This window comes from Manis pentadactyla, chromosome 1 (genome assembly GCF_030020395.1).
Source record: "Manis pentadactyla isolate mManPen7 chromosome 1, mManPen7.hap1, whole genome shotgun sequence".
Taxonomy (NCBI): domain Eukaryota; kingdom Metazoa; phylum Chordata; class Mammalia; order Pholidota; family Manidae; genus Manis; species Manis pentadactyla.
The window spans coordinates 189,850,206-189,876,881 of NC_080019.1; the positions used below are offsets into that span (position 1 = coordinate 189,850,206).

The following is a 26,676-nucleotide window of genomic DNA, read 5'->3' on the forward strand; positions in this document are numbered from 1 at the left end:
GGTGGTGTACAACTTAGAAACAAATAAGAATAGTGTCTTGTTTTGTATTTTGGCAATATGCAAATGCCATTTATTTGCTTTAATGATGCCCATTTATCCAGAGAGTCCTCTTTTGGTGATTGTAACCATTTCTAAACATAACTCAGAAATTAGAAGTAAACTAGTGTTTTGTTAATGGTTAAAGAACCATTTTTGGAATGTCTGAGCCAGGATCTCAGGCTCCTCTCCAGGTCATCAGTTTGGCTGCTGTAGAAGCTATTAGACTTACTACAACAGGAAAGAGATAATAGCCACCATTTATGGAACTCCTACCATAATACTTGAGCTTTTCTTTCATCATCTGTAATAATCATAGCAGTGCTGTAGGAAGGTGGTAGAATCCCTGTATTATAAATGTTTTACATAAAGAGTAACATACCCAAGGTCCCAGGGCTCTGGAGCTAGGATCTGAACCTATCTCTGCCTAATTCCAGAGCCTGTGTTTATTTGATTATCATACAGTGTTTTTTCTGAAAACAAAAAGAGGAGACAGAATCGTTGTGAGAATAGTGAAGTCTGGGGTCAGTTGATACATGGGCAAAATATCTTCTAATTATACCTTCCTTAATACTGTTCTTAATCACATCTAAGATGGCAATGATTGTAGGATACCGTTACTTCATATGCCACCAAGAAACATTGGTACCAAGTGTAAATGTAAGATGTCATCAATTTTCAGAGGTCCTTAAGATCAGTTAACTATAGAAGTTCCTGTAGGGCATGTGTATATATAGCAAGTCGTGTTCAGAAATGCTGGCTTTACCTGATAAATAGGACCTTAAATTTTATTTAGCAAACTCCTTTTGAGGAAACAGGAGAGGTTGTTATAGTTCCTTAGACTCACAAAAATGGTGGGAACAAAAAAATGGGACGTTTTAAAGGTATAAGGTTCAAATATTCAGATTAGATTTCATTTATGAAACACCTTTCATTCTCTATTGTTACAATAAAATGAGCTTATACTAAGTTTTCTTACTTTCTTCTCTTTAGATATTTGATATAAACCATAGTATTAACATTTGTATTTAAAATCTTGTCTCTTCACACTACTGGAATGTTTACTGCTCATTGTCAATGATAACTTAGTGTAAAGCTGAGCCCATTTCCATTCAAGAGGCATAAGAAGGATATCCTAAGGGTACTTGACTTATAGAGGGGTTTCTGGACGTCTCCCGCTCGTCCTCCTCACTCTTGTGTGTTGTATTTAGTGTTTGCTTAAGTAGTAGTAGAGAAAATGTCCATAGCATTACTATAACATTGTTATTCTGCCTCATTGAATGAAAACATGGCAGCAAAAAAGAAGTACTCAATAAATGTTAGCTACTCAGTTCTATACGATGGCTATCATTTTAGTTTTTAGTAAACTGACTTTAATGTCCTTAATGGTATAGTTATTACAGATGGTTGTTGGGATGAGTTTTTTTTTTTTAAGTTCTTAGTCAGGAAGATGGTGAATGCACAGTATCTCAACTCAAGAACCTGAGGTTCTATGTCAGAAAACCAAAAAAGAAAAAGACAAAAACTTGGCAGATTAGACACAACTATGCCAGTAGAGTTGATACTTAAGGTATTGGAAAGTTGTATTGCTCTTTATGATATAAATAATTTATTTTTATTTTGAAATGATTAATCAATATTGTTTATTCTGATGAGTCTTTTATTTTTGAAGAGTTAAGTCTTTGAAGTTCTGAAAAATCTTCTTTACCATGTCAGCATTATTGGATAGCTGACATGGTCTAGTTATGAGAGAAAATTCAGATTAGGTCTAGAAAAAGTCCTGCCAGCCCTCCATTCTCCCCAAAATTCAGTTAAAAAAGACTAAACAGCTATATTTGTGTTTGAGCTTTCTTTGACAATGTTTTTCGTGCTTACCGTATTGGAGATACTCAGTGAATGAATGTTGAATCAGGAGGTCAAGTAGAACCAAGTGGATTGATCTTTATTGGGAAAACATTCTAATCACAGAGAGCTTCTTAGAGTAATTTTCATAATCACATGGAATTCTAACATCAATTACCTTTGCATTCTTTTTGTGGCTGCAGCTTGCCCAGATCAAAACCTTTGCATGGACCATGTATTTGAGGTTTCTTATGTCACATGGAGCTATGTTTTTGGTTTTAAACCTATGAACTTCTATGATTGAGAACAGGTTTTACACATTCTTATGTAATTTTTATGAATTATCTTTATTGTTTGCAATGTTGAGTTGTGCTGTAGACTAAAGAGCATACTTGTGTTATTATCCTAACTTTAGATCATGTGTATCAAACATGATCTGAAAACAATATTGATGTACACTGCTTCCAGGGAGGCAGTCCAGGACTACTGCCAGGACAGCACAGTGTGTTCCTGTTTTCAGGGACCAGACACTGAATACTGGCATAGTTACTCCAGATAGACCCGTAGGAAAAGCTCTTCTCTTACAATACTAAAAGACCAAAATGAAGGTAATCTTGACTTTTTTTTTTAAGTCATTCTTGTTGAGTCACAAGTGCTCAGTTTGGTATATAACAATTTTTATAGTGAAGGGCAGCACTTTCTTTGTGACCTCATCTGATATGAAGTGCATGTTAATACTTAAAGCACAATCTTTGAAGCAAGTTAGAAAGTATTAAGCCTTTTTAGAGGGTCAACAGTGATGGCAAGTAATGTATCCCATGCTCTTTAATCATTCATCAGCCTACTTATAATTTCTTCTTGTAATTGAGCTTAATTTGAAGTTTTCCCAAATCTCCAGTCTTCCACAGGATGTCTCATACACCAACCAGTTCAATGAACATAATCAAATGCCTTGATTATGAACTCTTAATACCTTACAAAGCATGATTTTCAAACATTTGCTGTATTTGCCTAAAAGAAAAAGATATCTATGTCTTCTTTTGACAGTTGTAACAGAAAATTTCTAGTGAAATCTAAGGTTCAGCAGAGCAGAATGTGTATATATGCGTTTCCCCAGAGAGGGCTGCCAAGCACAGCATTGTCACAGACCAGAGGAGAGTCCAGGTGGCGCTTAGACAGAAGATCTCATGAGGCGGGACTCTCTGGAAGTAGAAAGTGCTTTTCCTTACAAATGAGGGTAAAGCTACTGAAGTGTTCTCAGTACTGTTGGGCATTTTGCTACTCAGTGTTTTCAGACCTGACATCATTGTTTTTAAAACCAGGCATTTTGGTGATACTTCTTAAAATGCATTGCTTATTGATAGACACACCTGTTTAATTTAGCAGATGAACATTTTAGATATTCTTAATTGATTAAAGAATGTGCTGTCACTGCAGAATGCTGATCTCTAAATTTTTAACTTGATTTTCATTATACATTTGACATTGTAATGTTATAGATTGGTTGAGAGTTGATGCATAATTATTCTCATTTTATTGGTATATATATATGTAATTTAAAATGAAACCTTTTCTCTTTCAGTGCATTTGAAACGCCACTTTATGTTTCGAAACCATCTCTGTTTAGTTTTTGAAATGCTGTCCTACAACCTCTATGACTTGTTGAGGAACACCAATTTCCGAGGTGTCTCTTTGAACCTAACACGAAAGTTTGCACAGCAGATGTGCACTGCACTGCTTTTCCTTGCAACGCCAGAACTTAGTATCATTCACTGTGACCTAAAACCTGAGAATATCCTCCTTTGTAACCCCAAGCGCAGTGCAATCAAGATCGTTGACTTTGGCAGTTCTTGTCAATTGGGGCAGAGGGTGAGTAAATTTCAGAACTTGTGAATTTAAAGAGAATTATTTAGGAAGTATAAGTATTTGAAATGTTGTTATGTATACAGTTTGGAGGTAATTACAGGATAGTCATCTTTGAAATGTAGCATTTGAATCACCTTGTGTTGATACCTATTTGGAGGAAATAGCTTTTAAAATGTAAACAGTAATACATTGAATTAGAGTATTGGTTTTTCATAGTGGATTTTTAAAAATTACATATATGCTAAAAGACTAAGAGAGAATAAAGACAAGTGAATTAAATATTAGGTGATTTGTAACTGTTTACCAAATAGAGGTTTTGGTGTAAATTTGGGGGAATTCCAGTATTAGAACATTGAACTGTTTCTGTAAAATATTCCTCTGAAGATAGATCAAGATAAATGTTTTTCCTCAAAAACTGATGGGTTAAGAAAAAAATGTAGGTAATTTTGCAGTATAATATGGCAGTGTGTGTGGTACAGTAATTACACAGTTGATAGATACACTTGTTTTGATAAATAAGTTAGAAAAAACTTTCCCTCATCTAAATTCTGACACATGATCAGGCTGGTTTTCTTCAGGTATGTCCATAATAATAAATAGATTTAGGTTTAGCTCATGTAGGAAAGCAAATTTCCTAGTATTCTAGCATTATGAAAGCTATTCTAATGGTATGTTTTGCATATAAAATAGAAGTTATATGTTGTTTTCTTCCTGAAAGGAATTAGGTTCACCATTTGATAATACTCATTTTAAACACAGTTCTTATTTACTTGAAAGTATTGAACCGCATTTCTTTAACAAAATAAAAACATTCAAGAATTACTATTTCATATTGGCTTTCCATTTCTTGTGTTTCAAAATTCCTGTCCTGTCCATCTTTTTGCTGTGTTTTAAACATAGTTTAATTTAATTATGAAAGTGCATAGCCAGCTAGCAGGATTATGTAACTTTTTGTTATTTTCTACAAATTATCTTATAGTAGTAATGCTGTAGATGACTGAAATAAATAGAAGGAGTAGGAAGCAAAGTTTGTAGTTCAGGGTGCCTCTGAAAATAGGAGATGCTCATAGTTGTTAATGTGGGATAAAATATACTGTGAATGGAAAGTACGTGCCCATCTTGAGAGTCTTTCGAATAGATTTTAAACTTGGCAAATTTTTCCCCTATTTAAACCAAATCATAAGTTCTAGCCTAATAACAAACAATACTGTCTGTCTCTAGCCAAACTGAGACAATTATCCCTTCAGCTCAATGAGTTTTAAACCATGTGAGTTTATCATTTATATGAGAAGTCATTTCCAAAATACACATGCAGTGGCCCTGCCCTCCTAGACCTTCTGGCTCAGTATCAAATGGTGGCACGGCAAGTGTGTTTCAGAAAAAGTTTCTTGGGGGATTCAGGTGCACAGCCTTGTGGATGACTCAGCCACTGCTGTAACCAGTTGGGATGGGTAGGGGACACACTTCCCTTGCATAAGCTGGGAAATAAGCCTCAGTAGTTAGGGAATCTTTTCAGCTTACCTAAAAATTTGGAAATGCAATACTTCTTCCCAGTCCCTTTAAATAAGACTTTCTGGACTCTGAGAAGGCTTCAGGTTGGGCTGACCTGCTTATGAAGCAGGAGATTACCCTTGGAGACTTGTCTGGAGTTTCAGGTGGGAGCCATAAAAGCTCTCATGAGAAAGCTCCACACCGCTGGCTGTCTGGTTTGAGTGTTCAATTAGGAAGTTTAGTTAGGAAGATTTTGTTTCTCTCTCTCCCTTTTAATAAAACTTTCTTTGCTTTAATGGTATTTCTAGACACAAAATTTTAATGTCTAAGTGAAGATGAATGGGTCTCTCGAGACATTCACAAATTACTTCATTGAAAATAATGCATCTCAGGATTTTTCTAAGAAGTCTTTGGTCAAGGTGGAAGGGGACAGGACAGAGAAGTAATTAGTTAGAAACGACTCCCAATTGGATCTATATGTACAGTGTTTGAGGATCTATCTGTGGGAGTAGTACAGTACAGATAGGTCTGAGTATTCAATTATACTATATTGAGTTTATTTGACTCTTAATGCTGAAACATATTCTTTAGGTTAATTTAAATACAGTTTAGCTGTTAATGCTAGCAAAGTGCAAGCCATAGCAGGAAAGAGTAATTAATAAAAGAAATTTTTCTCAGTAATACCTTTTTCTAATAAGGCATAATTGTTTTAAGGTGTATCTTGATTCCCAGCTAGGATTGGACTAAATGAGAAGTTTTGGATTTTATGTATTTTGCATTTCACAGACAAATTAACCACTCCCTTGAAATGTCTAGCTCTTTAAACAATATTTGTAGTCTAATGTTGAAATCAGTAAATGGAATCCTTGTTTAGGAGTTAGCCAATTTTTTTTTCTGTTAATATTTAGATCAGTATTCTTAATCTAGCATTGACCACAACTAAAAAAACTTATTTTGGAATTAATACCATCTTCAAATATATTTCAGATATACCAATATATTCAGAGTCGCTTTTATCGGTCTCCAGAGGTGCTACTGGGAATGCCTTACGACCTTGCTATTGACATGTGGTCCCTTGGGTGTATTTTGGTTGAAATGCACACTGGAGAACCTCTGTTCAGTGGAGCCAATGAGGTATATGATGAACAGCTTTAAAGATTCTGCTTCTGTTTTCACAATTTCTTCTTGTTTTTAATGTATGACAGTATAATATGAAAATTGTTTGTAGGGAAGATGTCTATTTACCAATGTAATCACTTAAGTGTTAGGTCTGTTTTGAACTTATCCATTTTTTTGATTATCATATAATGATGAGTTTGGAAGTATGAGATGGGAAGTGAGATCTTTTAATCTGCTAATGAAAGAGAACAACAGATTAGAAAATGTTAAGTATTTTGATATAAATTTGTAGATTTTAAGTATAACAGAAAAAGATGACAAGGAATGAGGGCCGCATTGAAAACTGTACATAAGCATTGCTCTATATTTTGAGAGTATGATTTGCAATGAAAGAAGTGATGACAAGTAGGCTTTTTGCCTACTTGATCTGAATAGTTTAGGATAAATTAGGATTATAGAATTTTAGAGCTACAGACTGTGTGTAATTCTTGTAGTCCATGTTTTTCAGTCTATGGTCTTAGAAGATTTTTGAAAGTTAGAGACAGTGCCTGGGAATCCAAGGGAGAGGCCCGTCTCCTTTGCAGTCAGAAGAATTGGACTTTCACTGGTTTTAAAACTGCTCCTTTGTGGGGTTTTTTGTTTGTTTGTTTTGAAGAAAACTTAACTGTTGCAGATCTTGATCAGTCCATTAATTTATAAATGAGAAAAAGACCAGTGAAATTTAATGACTTGAACTGGGTGTTACACAGCTGTTCATACGTAGTGTCAGAATTTTGTTCTTCCCATCCTCCCTTTAACTCACTTCAGCTAAAGTTAGTGAGCTGCCCTTTGGCAGGAACTGCCATAGTGTGTTTTTGTTCTCATTTTCTTATAAATAATATTACCCTATAAACTAGTATTGCTTTCATGGGCTTAGGCAATATTAGGATCAACTGAAACTTCAGTGGCTTCATCTCATTCATTTTAAAAGCCAAAGTCCTTTGACAAGCTCCAAAATCCCTTCCTCTCCGTGACTCCTGTTCTCTCTGGCCTTTGCTCCTCCTCTCCCCCCACTCTATCTCACCCAGCACATTCCCTTCCCTGTGGTCCTTTGGGAACAGTCACCACAGGCCCATATCAGGGCCTTTGTACTCTCTGGTGCCCGAGAAGCTCTCTGCTCAGGTAGCACTTGCTCCTACCCTCGCTGCCTTTTGGTCTTTGCTCTCATGTTGCCTTCTCGGTGAAACCTTTCCTGACTCCCCACTTAAAGTTGCAAGGCCCCTTCTTACTCTCCATCCCCTTTTAATTTCATCCATAGTTCTTAGTCATCATCTGACATAATATATTTAGTTATCTATTTGTTTATTGGTGATCTCTCCCCCTGTAATATAAACTTCTTAGCAGGGACTTTTGTTTTGTTTACTGCTGTATTCTACTGAGCATAGTTTCTAGCATATAGCAGACACTGTATTTGAATGACTATCTGCACTTAAAAAAAAACTTCATTAGGTCCCCACTTCATTAAGCTGCTGGGATTTTTTTTTTTTTGATGGTTATTTAACTAAAATTCTCCAAAAACTTAAACTTTGAAACTCCCTCCAATACTTTCTTATTCTCTGCTGAATCCATGGCCACCTCGCACACTATAGATTTATATATTTATTTAATTATCTGCCCTCCCCTCTGGAATGTTGGGCCCCAGGAGGGCAGGGACTTTCTCTCTTCTTTAATTATTGTTTGCTCAATGCCTGGAGGAGTGCCTGATACACAAGAGATGCTCAGTTTATTTATTTATAATTTATGAGTGAATGAATGAGTTCATGAGCAGAAGTAGGATGTACTACAATAGAAATTACAGGTTTTTTTGTTTTTATTTTTAATACAGGTAGATCAGATGAATAAAATAGTGGAAGTTTTGGGTATTCCACCTGCTCATATTCTTGACCAAGCACCAAAAGCAAGAAAGTTCTTTGAGAAGTTGCCAGATGGCACTTGGAACTTAAAGAAGACCAAAGATGGAAAACGGGTAAAATAGGGAAATTTTTTTGAGACTTACTTATTTCACTGAAGCTGTCTTTGTATAGCTCATTTTTTATTTATTTGAAATCAGTGTTGGAGTCACCACTTCCATTGATATCATAGGTATATATTTTCTTCAAAAGTTGGATATAGTTTGGCCTGAACTATCTGTATAGACCAGTGTTTGTTTAATGATAAGGGTTCTCTTTTAAGTCTTCACTTTGAAAATGGTATGTCTGCTTTCTGAGATAGCTGATCAAATCATCATGCCTCATTTGAGCAGCAGTATCAGTAAGTGACCTTCGTTTCTCACAGCTTGGGTATGTAGTGAAAGGCACATTTAACAGTACTGCAGCTGTGAACAGTAGATGTCATAATTGCGTAAATGGTTTTTTTTTCTTTTTTTAGTTTCAATGGGAAAAAAGGATTTTTGACTTAAGCAATTTGTGACAAGAATATGAACTGACTCGATGGCCCTTTGATCAATTTCAGATTCCTTGCTTGATGATATGATAGCAGAAGTTTCACATCTGCAAAATCTTTAAGAGTGAGGTTTTTTAAAACGTTAGGTTTGTCTCAGTAATTTTCTTTTTCTTGGGAACTTTATTCTGATACCCAATCTGTGTCGGTTTAATAGAGTAAATAACAGTAATTTTGCACTTTGGTTTACCTTTTTGTTTTATATATATGACAATAATCATATTTTGTAGTTAGTTTGTTTCTAGTCTGTAATCAAGTCTATTTTATTATAAAATGAATATAATATGTAAATATCTGATTGTATGTGATAGATATACCAGACACCTTGTGATTGTAGTTCTGCAGTCTCAACACTTAGGGATATTATTTTGCTCATTTTACTTTGCCCTGGCTTTCTAGCGATGCTGCCACCAGGTGTCATTTCCAGTGAACTGAAGACGGTGGTGGTTTGCTTTAACTCACCTGCACTGAGCTGTTGAGTCTTAACTCTTAGTATCAAATGATTGTCTTTAGAATATTTGAAAATATATATGTAATTGTATCTTTCACAACTGATTTGTAACTTACTGTATTCTGCCTTATTCTCTAAAGTTCCAGGCAATGCAATATCCAGTAACTAAATTATACCTACTCCCCGTAAGGAAGGGATGGAAAATACTAAGCAGACATCCTGAGTCCTTTTGTCATACAGCTTGTTAGTCATGGCCCCTTTTCCCCTTGAACCAGAACACAGCCTGAGAGTCCTTCTTAGCCTCACTGACATTCAAGGTAGCACCAACCAGTTAATTTGAATTAGCATGGAGGATATGAAACAACCTTTAAGGTTTTATCTCTCTGCAATACAGGCTACTACTTCTTTCTCCATTTTGAAGTGCTTTTTTTTGCCTTTTTAATTTTTTCTAAATGAAACATTCATCCCATCCCATTTCCTAAATCACTGTCTTATAAGCAAAAAACCCCAAGTTAACCCATTATAGGCTATAACCTGCCATTTCTCCAAAATTGAGCTCTATTATTTCTTAAAATAATTAGTGGGGGGCTATTTTAGAAAAGAGTAGATAAATCTTTTCTCTTCTTAAAATTGAAAGTGAGTATCTTAATCTACATTTAAAAGTACTATTTATATCTGTAGGTCTCATGAGATTTTTCTTTGCTGCAATAAGCAACTAAGAAGCTTCAATTTTTTAAAAATTTTGGTATCATTAATCTACAATTACATGAGGAACATTATGTTTACTAGACTCCCCCCATCACCAAGTCACCCCACAAACCCCATTACAGTCACTGTCCACCAGTGTAGTAAGATGCTGTAGAATCACTACTTGTCTTCTCTGTGTTGCACAGCCCTCCTCGTGCCCCCACACACATTATACATGCTAATCATAATGCCCCGTTTCTCCCCCCCCATTCCCCTTATCCCTCCCTTCCCACCCATCCTCCCCAGTCCCTTTCCCTTTGGTAACTGTTAGTCCATTCTTGGGGTCTGTGATTCTGCTGCTGTTTTGTTCCTTCAGTTTTTTCTTTGTTCTTATACTCTGCATATGAGTGAAATCATTTGGTACTTGTCTTTCTCTGCTTGACTTATTTCACTGAGCATAATACCCTCTAGAAGCTTAATTTTTAAAAGTATAAAATAATTATTTCTCTTTAAACAAATAAATACTGCAACAAGAAAAAAATCAAATCTATAACCAGATATTATGAAGGATGCACAAGGGATTTTAACTGTAAGTAGAGTGCATATACGATCATTGAGCATCTTTGTGGTCTTTATTTTTTTAGTGATTTTATTTTTACTTTTGATTTCTCACTTTATATTTCCAGAGCCCAATTTTAGATTCCTAGTAATGAAATCCATGCCTACTGTATATTTTTTTCTTTGGTGGGGAAGGGGGATGAAGAATTAAGACTTATATATGATGCTGTTTTGTTGAAGTATAATTTATGTACAAAAAGATACTCATATTTTAAGTGTTCATTGTTGAGTTTTAACCTTTATATACAACATATTCACTACCTAGGAAGATAGAGAATACTTACACCCCTGAAGTTCTCTCATGACCCTTTTCTGTCTTCCTACCCCCACTTTCTGATTTCATCGTGAGTTCCTTTGCCTATTCATAGGCAAATTAATGTAAATAGACTCCTATGGCAGTTTTTATTTTGTTTCTTTGACTTAAATATGTTGTTTTTGGAGATTCATCCACATTGTTGTGTGTCAGAAGTTATTTCATTTTATTGTTTCTTAGTATTCCATGGAATGAAAATAACATAATAGATTTATCTGTTGATGTTTGGGCTGTTTCCAGCTTGGGACTCTCGTGAATAAGGCTATTGGGAACATTCTTGTATAAATCTTGTGTGCACATATGTTTTCACTTCTCTGTGGTCACTACCTAGAAGTAGAATTGCCAGGTCGTAGGATAGATACGTATTTACCTTCATAAGAAAATACCAAACAGTTCTCCAAAATTAAATCATTTTATATTCCCACAGTGTGTGAGGTTTCCAGTTTTATGACATCTTCACCATTTGATATGGCTGATCTTCTTGATTTTAGCTGTTTTGATGGGTATGCAGTGTTTTTCATTTGTATTTCCCCATGACTAATGATACCACCTTTTCATGTGCTTATTAGCTATTCATATATCTTCTTTTGTGACAGTCTTCCCAGGCTTTTACCCATTTCTTAATGGGTTGTTTATTGAGTTGTTAAGAATTATTCAGATATCATGGATATGTCTTTTGTCACATATGTGTCAATATTTTTTCCAGACTGTGACATGACTGTTTCTTAGTGTTACCTTTTGATGAGCAGAAAATTTTAATATTGAGAAAATAAAGTTTGTCAGCTTTTATTCATGAAATGAATAGTATTTTTTGTATCCTAAACAATCTTTGCCTTCCTCAAGTTTATGAAGATATTCTGTGTTTTCTACTAAATAAGTCTTTTGATTCTAGCTCTTAACAGTTTGAGTTCTGTAGTCCATATTGAATTAATGTTTGGTATGGTGTGAGCTGTAGGAGTTGAAGTTCACTCCCATATACTTATTAGTAGTTGAACCAATAGTTGTTTAATAATTGTCTTTCCCTTTTCTTGTTGACTTAGAGTTTTGTCCACATGAATTTATCTTTTATGTGCCAGTCTGTATTTAGACTGTTCTCTGACATTGGTCTTTCTGTCCTTAACCCAGTCCCACAGTGCTGATTCTTGTTACTTTGTTGTAAGTCTCAAATTCAAGTAGCATAAATCCACCAGCTCTTTTCTTCTTGTTTCAAAAAAAGTTTTTAAAAATTCTGTAGGTCCTTTCTATTTACATAAATTATTGGAACCAGCTTACAAATTTGTACCAAAACCTCCTTGGGATTTTGATTTGAATTGCACTGAGGTTCCATTCAGAAGAATGGACATTTTAATAGTATTATCTTCCATGTGTGAGCATGACTTATCTATTTATTTAGTCCTTAGTTTCTCTCAGCAGCATTTATAGTGTTTAGTGCAGAAAGCTTGTACATATTTTGTTGAATTTATTCCGAAGTTTTAATGGAGCTTTGATGCTACTTTAAGTGTTACTATTTTTTAAATCTCATTTTCTAATTTATATTGCCAATATGTATAAATACAATAGATTTTTGTATACTAACCTTGTATCCTAAGCATCTTGCTAAATTTTTCTCTTCTAGTTTTTTGCTAGTTTGTTTTTTAGATCCTGTAGGGTTTTCTACTTTAAACAATCATGTCCTCTGCAAATGAACAGTTTTATTCTTTCAATATCTGTGCCTTTCTTTCATTTTCTTATTTTATTATACTGATTAGGACCTCCATATGTTGAATAGTAATGGTGAAAGCATACATTTTTCCATGTTCCCAATGTTACAGGAAAGGCATACCCTCATTCAATATTTTAAGTATGATGTTAGTTGCATGTTTTGTAGCCCTCTATCAGGTTGAAGGAGCACTTTGTTTTTTTTTTTTTTAATATACATTTATTGATGTGTAATTGACATAAAGTGCACATATTTAAAGTGTACAATTTGCTAAATTTTGACATATGTATATACCCATTAAACCATCACCAGATGCAAGATAGTGAACATATCATTACTCCAAGAAGTTCCTTCCTCCTCCTTTATAACTATTTTTTCCTTATCATAGTAGTGATGGTTCTGACTATAAAACAGTAATATGTAGCTCTGAGGATGTATGTATGTGATCTGTCATGGCCTGAGATATGAGTCAATTTCCTATTTTCTAATTTTTTTTTGGTATCATTAATCTACAATTACATGAGGAACATTATGTTTACTAGACTCCCCCCATCACCAAATCGCCCCACAAACCCCATTACAGTCACTGTCCACCAGTGTAGTAAGATGCTGTAGAATCACTACTTGTCTTCTCTGTGTTGCACAGCCCTCCTCGTGCCCCCACACACATTATACATGCTAATCATAATGCCCCGTTTCTCCCCCCCTCCCCCCCACTCCCCTATCCCTCCCTTCCCACCCATCCTCCCGAGTCCCTTTCCCTTTGGTAACTGTTAGTCCATTCTTGGGTTCTGTGATTCTGCTGCTGTTTTGTTCCTTCAATTTTTCTTTGTTCTTATACTCCACATATGAGTGAAATCATTTGGTACTTGTCTTTCTCTGCCTGGCTATTTCACTGAGCATAATACCCTCCAGCTCCATCCATGTTGTTGCAAATGGTAGAATTTGTTTTCTTCTTATGGCTGAATAATATTCCATATTCCATTGTGTATATGTACCACATCTTCTTTATCCATTCATCTACTGATGGACACTTAGGTTGCTTCCATTTCTTGGCTATTGTAAATAGTGCTACGATAAACAGGGATGCATCTGTCTTTTTCAAACTGGGCTGCTGCATTCTTAGGGTAAATTCCTAGAAGTGGAATTCCTGGGTCAAATGGTATTTCTATTTTGAGCTTTTTGAGGAACCTCCATACTGCTTTCTATAATGGTTGAACTAATTTACATCTCCACCAGCAGTGTAGGAGGGTTCCCCTTTCTCTACAACCTCACCAACATTTGTTGTTTGTCTTTTGGATGGTAGCAATCCTTACTGGTGTGAGGTGATATCTCATTGTGGTTTTAATTTGCATTTCTCTGATGACTAGCGATGTGGAGCATCTTTTCATGTGTCTGTTGGTCATCTGAATTTCTTCTTTGGAGAATTGCCTGTTCAGCTCCTCTGCCCATTTTTTAATTGGATTGTTTGCTTTTTATTTGTTGAGGTGCATGAGCTCTTTATATGTTTTGGATGTCAATCCTTTATTGGATCTGTCATTTATAAATATATTCTCCCATACTGTAGGATACTTTTTTGTTCTATTGATGGTGTCCTTTGCTGTACAGAAGCTTTTCAGCTTGATATAGTCCCACTTGTTCATTTTTGCTTTTGTTTCCCTTGCCCGGGGAGATATGTTCATGAAGAAGTCACTCATGTTTATGTCCAAGAGATTTTTGCCTATGTTTTTTTCTAAGAGTTTTATGGTTTCATGACTTACATTCAGGTCTTTGGTTCATTTTGAATTTACTTTTGTGTATGGGGTTATACAGTGATCCAGTTTCGTTCTCTTACATGTAGCTGTCCAGTTTTGCCAGCACCATCTGTTGAAGAGACTGTCATTTCCCCATTGTATGTCCATGGCTCCTGTATCATATATTAATAGACCATATATGTTTGGGTTAATGTCTGGGAGTCTCTATTCTGTTCCAGTGGTCTGTGGCTCTGTTCCTGTTCCAGTACCAAATTGTCTTGATTACTGTGTCTTCATAGTAGAACTTGAAGTTGGGGAGTGAGATCCCCCCCATTTTAATCTTCCTTCTCAGGGTTGCTTTGGCTATTCGGGGTCTTTGGTGTTTCCATATTAATATTTGAACTATTGGTTCCAGTTGGTTGAAGAATGCTGTTGGTAATTTGATAGGAATCTGTATATTGCTTTGGGCAGGATGGCCACTTTGACTATATTAATTCTTCCTAGCCAAGAGCATGGGATGAGTTTCCATTTGTTAGTGACCTCTTTAATTTCTCTTAAGAGTGTCTTATAGTTTTCAGAGTATAGGTCTTTCACTTCCTTGGTTATGTTTATTCCTAGGTATTTTATTCTTTTTGATGCAGTTGTGAATGGAATTGTTTTCCTGATTTCTCTTTCTATTAGTTCATTGTTAGTATATAGGAAAGCCACAGATTTCTGTGTGTTGATTTTGTATCCTGCAACTTTGCTGTATTCCGATAGTAGTTCTAGTAATTTTGGAGTGGAGTCTTTAGGGTTTTTTATGTACAATATCATGTCATCTGCAAATAGTGACAGTTTAACTTCTTCTTTCCCAATCTGGATTCCTTGTATTTCTTTGTTTTGTCTAATTGCTGTGGCTAGGACCTCCAATACTATGTGGAATAACAGTGGGGAGAGTGGGCATCCCTGTCTTGTTCCTGATCTCAAAGGGAAAGCTTTCAGCTTCTCGCTGTTCAGTATGATGTTGGCTGTGGGTTATCATATATGGCCTTTATTATGTTGAGGTACTTGCCGTCTATACCCATTTTGTTGACAGTTTTTATCATGAATGGATGTTGAATTGTGTCGAATGCTTTTTCATTGTCTATGGAGATGATCGTGTGGTTTTTGTCCTTCTTTTTGTTTATGTGGTGGATGATGTTGATGGATTTTCGAATGTTGTATCATCCTTGCATCCCTGGAATGAATCCCACTTGGTCATGGTGTATGATCCTTTTGATGATTTTTGAATTCAGTTTGCTAATATTTTGTTCAGTATTTTTGCATCTACGTTCATCAGGGAAATTGATCTGTAATTTTCTTTTTTGGTGGGGTCCTTGTCTGGTTTTGGTATTAGGGTGATGTTGACTTCATAAGATGAGCTTGGGAGTATTCCCTCCTCTTCTATTTTTGGAAAACTTTAAGGAGAATGGGTATTTATGTCTTCTCTGAATGTCTGATAAAATTCCGAGGTGAATCCATCTGGCCCGGGGGTTTTGTTCTTGGGTAGGTTTTTGATTACCGCTTCAATTTCTTTGCTGGTAATTAGTCTGTTTAGATTTTCTGTTTCTTTCTGGGTCAGTCTTGGAAGGTTGTATTTTTCTAGGAAGTTATGCATTTCTTCTAGGTTTTGCAGCTTGTTAGCATTTAGATTTTGATAGTATTCTCTAATAATTCCTTGTATTTCTGTGGGGTTCGTCGTGATTTTTCCTTTCTCGTTTCTGATTCTGTTGATGTGTGTTGATTCCTTTTTCTCTTAATAAGTCTGGCTAGAGGCTTATCTATTTTGTTTATTTTCTCAAAGAACCAGCTCTTGGTTTCATTGATTTTTGCTATTGTTTTATTCTTCTCAATTTTTTGTTTATTTCTTCTCTGATCTTTATTATGTCCCTCCTTCTGCGGACTTTAGGCCTCATTTGTTCTTCTTTTTCCAATTTCGATAATTGTGACATTAGACTATTCATTTGGATTTGTTCCTCCTTCTTTAAATATGCCTGGATTGCTATATACTTTCCTCTTAAGACTGCTTTCACTGTGTCCCACAGAATTTGGGGCTTTGTGTTGTTGTTGTCATTTGTTTCCATATATTGCTGGATATCCATTTTGATTTGGTCATTGATCCATTGATTATTTAGGAGCATGTTGTTAAGCCTCCATGTGTTTGTGAGCCTCTTTGCTTTCTTTGTACAGTTTATTTCTAGTTTTATGCCTTTGTGGTCTGAAAAGTTGGTTGGTAGGATTTCAATCTTTTTGAATTTACTGAGGCTCTTTTTGTGGCCTAGTATGTGGTCTATTCTGGAGAATGTTCCATGTGCACTTGAGAAGAATGTGTATCCTGTTGCTTTTGGGTATAGAGTTCTATAGATGTCTATTAGGTCCATTTGTTCTAGTTTGTTGTTCAGTGCCTCTGTGTCCTTACTTATTTTTTGTCTGGTGAATCTGTCCTTTGGAGTGAGTGGTGTGTTGAAGTCTCCTAAAATGAATGCATTGCATTCTATTTCCTCCTTTAATTCTATTAGTATTTGTTTCACACATGTTGATGCTCCTGTATTGGGTGTATATATATTTATAATGGTTTTATCCTCTTGTTGGACTGAGTCCTTGATCATTATGTAATGTCCTTTTTTATCTCTTGTTACTTTCTTTGTTTTGAAGTCTAATTTGTCTGATACTAATACTGCAGCACCTGCTTTTTTTCCCCTGTTGTTTGCATGAAGTATCTTTTTCCATCCCTTGACTTTTAGTCTGTGTATGTGTTTGGGTTTGAGGTGAGTCTCTTGTAAGCATCATATAGATGGGTCTTGCTTTTTTATCCATTCTGTTACTCTGCGTCTTTTGATTGGTGCATTCAGTCCATTTACATTTAGGGTGATTATTGAAAGATATGTACTTATTGCCATTACAGGCTTTAGATTCGTGCTTACCAAAGGTTCAAGGGTAACTTCTTTACTATCTAACCGTGTAACTTAACTCACTTATTAAGCTATTATAAACACAGTCTGATGATTCTTTATCTCTCTCCCTTCTTATTCCTCCTCCTCCATTCTTTATATGTTGGGTGTTTTATTCTGTGCTCTTTTGTGTTTCCTTTGACTGCTTTTGTGAGTAGTTGATTGTATTTTTTGCCTTTAATTAGTATTTGGTTGGTCTGCTTTCTTTGTTGCAATTTTATTTTGTCTGGTAACATCTATTTAGCCTTAGGAATGCTCCCATCTAGAGGAGTCCCTCTAAAATACCCTGTAGAGGTGGTTTGTGGGAGGCAAATTCCCTCAACTTTTGCTTGTCTGGGAATTGTTTAACCTCTCCTTCATATTTAAATGATAATCGTGCTGGATACAGTATTCTTGGTTCAAGGCCCTTCTGTTTCATTGCATTAAATATATCATGCCATTTTCTTCTGGCCTGTAAGGCTTCTGTTGAGAAGTCTGATGGGTTTTACTTTGTAAGTAACCTTTTTTCTCTTTGGCTGCCTTTAATACTCTGTCCTTGTCCTTGATCTTTGCCATTTTAATTGTCATGTGTCTTGGTGATGTCCTCCTTGGGTCCCTTGTGTTGGGAGTTCTGTGGGTTTCCATGGTCTCATAGACTATTTCCTCCCCCAGTTTGGGAAGTTTTCAGGAATTATTTATTTAAAGATACTTTCTATCCCTTTTTCTCTCTCTTCTTCTGGTACCCCTATAATGCAAATATTGTTCCGTTTGGATTAGTTACACAGTTTTCTTAGTATTGTTTCATTCCTGGAGATCCTTTTATTTCTCTCTGCCTCAGCTTCTCTGAGTTCCTGTTCTCTGATTTCTGTTCCATTAACAGCCTCTTGTACCTCATCCGGTCTGCTCTTAAGTCCTTCCAGAGATTGTTTTATTTCTGTATTTTCCCTTCTAACTTGGTCCTTTAGCTCTGACATATTTTTCTGCAGGTTCATCAGCATGGTTATGACCTTTACTTTGAATTATTTTTCAGGGAGATTGTTTAGGTCTATCTCCCCAGGCTTCCTCTCAGGGGTTGTCTGGGTGATTCTCAACTGGATCAGATTCTTCTCCCTTTTTATGGCTATAGAGGTAGTGGTGGGCAGTTGGTGCGTGTGTTAGCTGGGAGAACAAAGTCCCTTCCTCCTTTTTGGTCGCCTTGCCCTCCTCCAAGCAGCTTCCGGTTTTATGTCCTGAGTCGCCGCAGACGGGGCAGCCATCTGGGCAGCCCAGAGCTCTGCAGGGAGGGGCAGGCACACCGGGTGCGCTCTCCTGCGGGAACAGCGTCCCTTTGCGCCCTGACCAGGGTTCCTCTGTCTGTGTGCGCCGGCGGGGCCTCTGAGTCTGGCCCGGGCGGCTGCGGAGGAGGCTCTGGGCGGTTGGTGTGGGCACGGCCACTCTCAGGCTGCTCCCCCTTTATGGCAGGGCCACACCAGAGCGGAAATGGACGGGAGGTTGTTTATTGCTGTGAGGGGCTTCAGAGCTGCACTTCCTCCCAGGGGGCTGGAGCGCCTGAATTTTCCTGGGATTCCCAGGTTCTGGGCTGAGTGTGCTGGGACATTTCCTTCCAGCTGTGAGGTCCCTATCCCTTTAAGACTTTGAAAAAGTACTCGCTTTTCTTTTGTCCCAGGGGTGCTGGCTTTGGGGACCTGCTCACAGATTTTACTGTTCCATTTCCCTAATACCCAGCACGCCACGCAATGTGTGTCTGCGCTCCCAGTGTGGATGACTAGTGCTGGGTATTTAGCAGTCCTGGGCTTCCTCTCCCTCCCTGCTCTGACTCCTCTCCTCCTGCCGGGGAGCCAGGATGTGGGGGTGCTCTGGTCCTGCTGGGCCGCGACTTGTATCTTACCCCCTTCATGAGGTGCTGAGTTCTTGCAAATGTAGATGTAGCCTGGCTGTTGTACTGTATTTTCTCGTCTCTCTTTGAGAGGATAGACAGAGCTCCTGGTTTGAGCCAGGAGGGGACAAGAGAGCCCGTGGTGGTGCATTGTCTAGGGTTTTTTAGGCAGTTGAGGGTATTTGGGAACGTGGAAAAAGCTTAGGGGTGTGGACTTTAATTTTAATGCAAGTAGTAGGTGTTTAGGATTGCAGGGGAGACGGAGAGAGAGCTTGGTTCGGAGGTAGGAGAAAGCCTGGATATATGGGATCTCTTTCCATTTGCCCGTGCGCTCACAGAAGTTGTATAAGTCGCGGAGAATTTTAGGATCTAAAGATCCATTGTGGGCCATTTAGATTGATTGTCCAAGGGATATTGTGGCCAGATCTCATTACAGTAGCGAACAAGCTTAAAAGGTTTGAGGTCTGGTGTTTTAAATTACTGAATAAGCACCCTAGTGGTGAATTTGTGGGAATGGAGGGGCCAGATCCCATGGTGAGAATGAGACTGTTCACAGGTCGCTGAGGCGTCCCAGAGCGATTGAGAAGGTCACGGAGAAGACCAGACACAGTTAGTGGGTCGTCACCACCTCTAAGGGAGTGGTCGAGGCGGAAACGCTGAGGTGGCTGGGTACCTGGTACCAGGAGTTTACGTGTAGATAAATGGAGACTGGGCCTCAGTGAATGAGGATTCTCTCCACAGGGAGGCAGAGAAGGGTCGACTATGGGGATCAACCGTGACTCTGAAAGTTGTGTTTGGGGGTGCCCCTGTCCCAGAGGAGCCCGTGGGGGTGCTGGACACACAACGGTCACTTCCCAGGTTCCAAACTGACATTTAAGTCGACCATGGAGGGGAGACTCACCAAATTGAAGGCTGGTGTTGGGCAAGAAGACGAGCGACCAGGGAAATGGGCGGTGAGCCCGTGGGGAGGATCAGGCAGTTAGGGTTCCCAGAGCAGCTCAGGTTCCCAGAGGAAGAGCAAAGTCAATGGGAGAGCCTCATCTGAGTCATGGCACCAATGAAAGGGTATCTCACCGCGACCCTCCTTACCCCAAACGATTCAGGAGACACAGGCCCACTCAAGAGATTTTATTATCTGTAAGAGAAAGTGGCTGCCCCTAGAGAGAGAGAGAGCAGTAGTGTGGTGCAGAGCATTGTGTCTTCTGTAGGGCTGTTTGTATTTTGATAGTTTTTTTTTTAGTCATGAATAGGTTTTGAAAGTTGTCACATACTTTTTCCTGCATCTATAGAGATGATCATATGACTTTTCTCCAGTTATGTGGTGAAATACGTTAATTAGTTTTTGGAATATTAAGGTCAACCTGTGATAAATCACACTTGACCTTGATGTACTATCCTCTTAGATATTGCTGCTGGGTTCAATTTGCTGGTCTATTAGTAGGAATTCTGTTTCTTTGTCATTAAATGGATATTTACCTAAAATTTTATAATATGATCAGATTTTCATCTCAGGTTATGCTGGTCTGAAAAACTATTGGGAAGTATTTTCCTGATTTTTCTGAAAGAATTTGTGTATGATAGGCATTATTTCTTTTGTAAAATGTTTCATGGAGTTCATTGATGAAGCTGTAAGGACCTGGGATATTCTTTGTTAGGTTATTAATTATAATTCATGTTTCTTGATAAATATATGATATTCATACTTTCTTTTTCTTTTGGATCAATTTTGGTAGTTATGTATTTCAAGAAATTTAGTTCTCATCTAAACTGTTGGATTTATTAGCATAAAATTATAATATTACATTATTATTCTTTTAATTTCTGGAGAATCTGTACTAACAGTCTCTTACTCTTGATATTGGTCATTTGTTTTCTTCTTTTTCTCCCTATTACTCTTGCCTAGATGTGTATCAAATTTATTAATTTTTTTCAAACAACGAACTTTTGGTTTTGTTGTGTGTTTTGTTTTCTGTTCTTAGTCTAGTTTCTAGTTCATTGATTTTGCTCTTTATTTCCTTTTCTTCTCTTTTGGTTGAGTTTGCTTTTTCTAGCTTCTGAAGGTGGAAGCTTAGGTAATTTATTTAAAACTGTCTTCACTTACAGCTTTTAATGGTATATATTTCCCTCTAAGCACTGCTTTAGCTGCATCCTCCAACTTCAGATATTTTATCTTTATTTAACTCATTAGTTTTTAAACATTTCTAGTTTCCCATGTGATTGCCTTATTGACCTGTTGTTATTTAGAATGGTATAACCTAATTTCAAAATATTTGAGGATTTTTCTAGATAACTTGTTACTGATTTCTAATTCAATAGCAGTCAGAAAACATGATTTCACTCCCTTAAAATTCAGTGACACTTGTTTTATGACCTATCATGTAATTTGTCTTAGTGAATGTTCCACATGCATTTGAAAAGAATTATTATATTTTGTATTTGTTTAGTGTGTGGTCTACCAATGTCAGTGTAGGTCTGGTTATTTGATACTTTTCTTTACATCTTTTACATCCATAAAGGATGTGTCTGTGTATATTTGTTCTATTAATAACTTGAGAGAGAAGTGTTATTTCAGTGAGAAGTTTGGACTTGTCTTAATCTGCCTTTTGTTTTTTGAAACTCGTTTAGTATTGCTTGACTTCATGATAAACTCACTCCATCATGAAATGTTCCTCTTAATCTATAATAATTTTTTATAACCTACTTTGTTTGATATTATTATAACCAGACCAGCTTTCTTATTATTAACATTTTCATAGTATATATTCTTTCTACCCTTTTATTTCAAGCCTGTCTATCCTTTTATGTGTAAAACATGACTTTGTGTACAACATAAGGTTGAGTCATACTTTTTAATCCAGTCTGGTGGTCTTTTTCTTCACAATGAGTATTTAACCCATCTAATTATCAGAGCTTCAGGTTTAAGACTGTTGCCTTTTGTCTGTGTTTTAGTTGTCTTAGCTGTTCTTTGTTCCGTGTTTCTTCTTTCTTGCCTTCTTTTAGGTTAATTGAGTACTTTTTGGTGTTTGATTTCATCTCCTCTGTTGAATTTTTAGCTATCTCTCTGTTGTTTTAAGGTATGCATCTTTAACTTAGCAGTTCAGCTTCACATCTGTATAAACCATATAACCACCATGTGCTTTTATCTAACTCCTTCCATCTCTTTTGTACTTGTCATATATCACTTCTGCATTTGTTATGACTCTCATAACATGTTGACTTTTTAAATTTAAAAAATGACTTTAAGATAAAACCACATAAAACATAAAGATAATAAAAATATCTTGTCTATTTACCCATGTAGTTTCTACACTTCCTCACTTCTGATATTACATGTTCCTTTTGCCTGAAGAACTTCTTTTAAAATTTTATTTTATAGTGAATAACTTATGCTGATTAATTATTTCAGCAGTTATTTTCTTAAAATACCTTTATTCCCCTTCTTTGGAAAGATACTAATGATGGATATAGAAATTTCCATAGTAAGAAAATTTTAGGTTGACATTTCAGCAAAACAAAAGAGATGTTATGACATTGTTGAAAGATGTTAATGACATTGTTTTCTGTATTACATTGTTTCTAAGGAGAAGTCAGTGGTTTTTTTTAATCACTGTTCCCTTTATATAATGTTTCTCCTTCTTCCCCCTGGCTGATTTTAATATTTCTCTTTTTGTTTGATTTTTCAGCAGATTGATGTTAAGTCCCTAGATACAATTATCTGTATTTATTTTTCTTGGAGCTTGCTAAGTTTCTTGGATCTGTGGGTTGCTGTCTTTAATCAGTTTTTGAAAATCCTCAGACATCTTTTCAAATATTTGTTCTGCTTCTGTTATTCCCTCTGCTCTTTCTAATGGTCCCGTTAAACATATGTTACAATGCTTAATACTATCTCAGAGGTCTCTGGTTTATTCAGAGACCTGTTCTCGTGTTGTGCTTTAGTTTGTTAATTTCTTTGCTCTGTCATCTAGCTCACTGATTTTTTTTGCCTGCTGTAAAACCATTGAATGGATTGATTCATCATTTCTGATAATTGCCTTTTTTTTAGTTATAGCATTTCCACATTTAGATTTGTCCTTTTCTTAAAAAAAAGTCTTCATTTTTTCTTCTGAGATCTCCCATCTGTTCATACATGTTGTCTACTTACTTGAGCTAAATTCTTTAAATTCATAGTTATTTTAAAGTGTTTGTCTGCCAGTTTTAGTACCTGGGTCATTTATGTGGGTCTTCTATTTTTTTTTTTTTTGCGCTTTATTATGGACCCATTTTTATTTCTTATGTCTGGTTGTTTAAATGTATGCCAGACTTACTGTATTTAAGAACAGTTGAAATGGAAGTAAATCTTATTTCCCTTCAGAAAGAGGAATGTCTCTTATCCTTTCAGGCCATTAGAGTAGGACCTGAGTCCGTCTCATTTGTGGTTTAGCTATGAGCTTTGTTTTGTTAGTTTGCTTGACTTAGAGTCTACTTTCTACTGTCTCTATAGGGTTTAAGCAGTGCTGGAGCTGGAAAGATCGCTATACACTATTGCCCAGCTAGCAGTCCACTCCTGACTTTCTGCATCTCAGGCAATATATGTTCATCTTGTTGCTCTGCCTCAAGCCTTGCAGTTCCCTGGGGAATCCTGTTGGAGCTCTTCTCCCTGCCCCCATCCTTCAGCCTGTTCCCTGGGGAATCCTGTTGGAGCTCTTCTGCTTGCCCCATCCTTCAGCCTATCTATTCTGCCTACCCACACATAGCTGTTAGAAGTTGGTTCAGAGTTGGGCTGGGTTCTTTTTGCTATATCTATGGCATTTGCTCCTTTACCCACATAGGTCTCTTCTCTCCTAGGAAAGACTTCCCATCTTCTAGAATCTAGTTAATTCTGATTTCTTTAGGTCTCAGCTTTCTGATGGGTTTTTAAAAAGCAATGATGTTCACTGGGAGAACACTGTAGCACAGAGAAGGCACATAGTGAGTCTGTGGCATCTTGCTGCACTGATGGACAGTGACTGCACTGGGGTATGGGTGGGGACTTGATAATATGGGTAAATGTAGTAACCACATTGTTTTTTCATGTGAAACCTTCATAAGAGTGTATATCAAACGTACCTTAATAAAAAATTATAAAGAAAAAAAAGCAATGATGTTGTGGCTAATCTGCCTGGCTTGTTTTAGGTTTTAGAATGAGAGCAGTGGTCTCTTGTGAATTTCTACATTCGAACTAGAAGCAAAAATTCAGTGATGTTATTCTGAGTAAATTCAATATTCATAGGTATTTTAAGGGTTATCCTATTACCTCTTACAAAAGGAGTTTTCAGAAAATCTCAACACATGTTAAGGTAATTTATTATTAAATTTACTATCTGAAGGGAGGCATAAACAAATTTGCTTTTAACTTCTTTATCTAAATATGAACAGGTAGGGTTAGACCAGTGATTCTTTTCTTGGGGCAATCAGGATGGCTTTAATGAGCCACTGTTACTGAAGGAAGTGCACCAAGTTCTCAGGTGCATCAGGCAGAAAAGAGGTTCAGAACCACTGGTCTGGAGCAGAAGTCAGCACACCTCCTTTATAAGGGAGCAGATGGGAAAGGGTTAGGCTTGGAGGCCTTCTGTTGTGTATTCTTACTTGGTTTTGTTTTTACAACCTTTAAAAATATAGAAACCATTCAGAGCGGAGGCTGTATAAAAACAGGCCTTGGGCCAAGCCATAGTTTGCTGACACTTGGGCTGCACGATCTTCTGCAGTCATTTTTGGTCTCAGTATTATTTTGGACTTCTCTAGCTACAGTGCATTTGGAGTGACTACAGTGTATATGTGAAAGTACAGAGGATCTAACTATAAAGTGTTGTTTTTAATAAAAGCCTCAACATACAATATACTTAAGCATATTTGAAATTATGAATTATGTAGGCTTTTACATATTCAATCAGATTTAGAGAAAGCCTTTTTATCTTTCCTCTCTTCAGGAGTATAAACCACCAGGAACCCGAAAACTTCATAATATTCTTGGAGTAGAAACAGGAGGACCTGGTGGACGTCGTGCTGGGGAATCGGGTCATACTGTAGCTGACTACTTGAAGTTCAAAGACCTCATTTTAAGGATGCTTGATTATGACCCCAAAACTCGAATTCAACCTTACTATGCCCTGCAGCACAGTTTTTTCAAGAAGACAGCTGATGAAGGTACAAATACAAGTAATAGTGTGTCCACAAGTCCTGCGATGGAGCAGTCACAGTCTTCGGGCACCACCTCCAGTACATCTTCAAGCTCAGGTCTGTTCTTTTGATATGAGATGAGGCTTTGAAATGTTTACTATTTTTTTTACAAAGTGGGGATATTTTGAAGTGTTTTTAAAATTTCCTAATAGGGTGGGGAGGAATTACTTTACCTAAATCTGTTCTTTGTAGTTAGTAAAAAAAAAAAAAGATCACCTCCCCCAAGCTTACTATGCATGTAATAAATACTGCTTGGTAGTTGGAAACAAAACTGTATTAACCAGAATTTTTCATTGTTTTGTAAGTAGAAATACTTGAGTTTTCCTTAACCAAACTTGATTGTACTTTAGTTCAGTGGTTGATGTGAAAGAACATTGTCAGAGAATTGGGAGACTTTTCTGATAATACTTGCAGGTTAATACAAGTATTCTTGTGACATACTTTCTGCTTTAACATCATAGTTTTGGAATATACATAGTTGGAGAACGTGTCCTTGAGCAGAATTAACTTTAAACTCACAAGTTTTATTGTGTTATGATACTTAAGGTGGATCATCGGGGACGAGCAACAGTGGGAGGGCCCGGTCAGATCCAACGCATCAACATCGGCACAGCAGTGGACACTTCACTGCTGCTGTCCAGGCCATGGACTGTGAGACACACAGTCCCCAGGTATGCTTCTGTGTTGACATATGTTCCTGTTCCCTGCCGTGCCCAGGGTTAGCAGTTTTGGATGCCACATGCCTTTAGAATGATTATATCATGTACTCTAAATGTTCAGAGCTTCCTCATTTATAAGGAATTCTGAAGCACATCTTTGCAAATTACTCCCCCCTTGTTTAGAAATAGCTAATAACCAGCCATTGCTCCAAGTGGTTTTTTTTTTTTTTTTTTTTTCTGTGTTTAATCTCATCTACTGTAGCAGCATTTTGTGCCTTACACTGTTTGGATTTTCATTTTTCATTGGGACCTGAGACTTCTTGGGTTAGGTAACTTCCCTGGCTCTTTATCTTAATTACCATATTCTCCTACCCACCCCACCGCATGATCTTTTATCATGGATAGTCCTTGATTCTGAATCAGTTTGAGGTTTGGTTTACCATCCATGTTGTTTTGTTTTGTTTTTTGGGGAGTTTTTAAAGGTTTTTGTTTCTTCAATTTTCAAACCTGTTGAAGATTTTTTTTTTATAATGGGATGAAGCAGATGGTGATAGTAAACATGTTTATTAAACATTGTAAAATAAGTAGGTAATTCATATTGAGTGCTGCATTGAGGTGTTTTCTAATGAGAGGCCAGTGTATTATTGGATGACTGAAGTAAAACT

At 36.8% G+C, this 26,676-nt stretch overlaps 1 protein-coding gene across 13 annotated transcripts in view; it reads left to right on the top strand.

Moving 5' to 3' along the window:
* The window catches only part of DYRK1A (dual specificity tyrosine phosphorylation regulated kinase 1A), a 152,448-nt gene that overhangs the window by 116,202 nt on the left and 9,570 nt on the right, over nucleotides 1-26,676 (top strand). For 12 of the 13 annotated variants that reach the window (XM_057504521.1, XM_036899220.2, XM_036899218.2 and 9 more), the window contains 5 exons: nucleotides 3,461-3,747; nucleotides 6,223-6,369; nucleotides 8,219-8,359; nucleotides 25,103-25,409; nucleotides 25,899-26,023. In XM_057504521.1, coding sequence (XP_057360504.1) covers nucleotides 3,461-3,747; nucleotides 6,223-6,369; nucleotides 8,219-8,359; nucleotides 25,103-25,409; nucleotides 25,899-26,023 — 1,007 coding nt within the window. Of the gene's footprint in view, nucleotides 1-3,460; nucleotides 3,748-6,222; nucleotides 6,370-8,218; nucleotides 8,360-25,102; nucleotides 25,410-25,898; nucleotides 26,117-26,676 lie in introns of those variants that run through there. The other variant, XM_057504549.1, reaches the window with a different exon arrangement.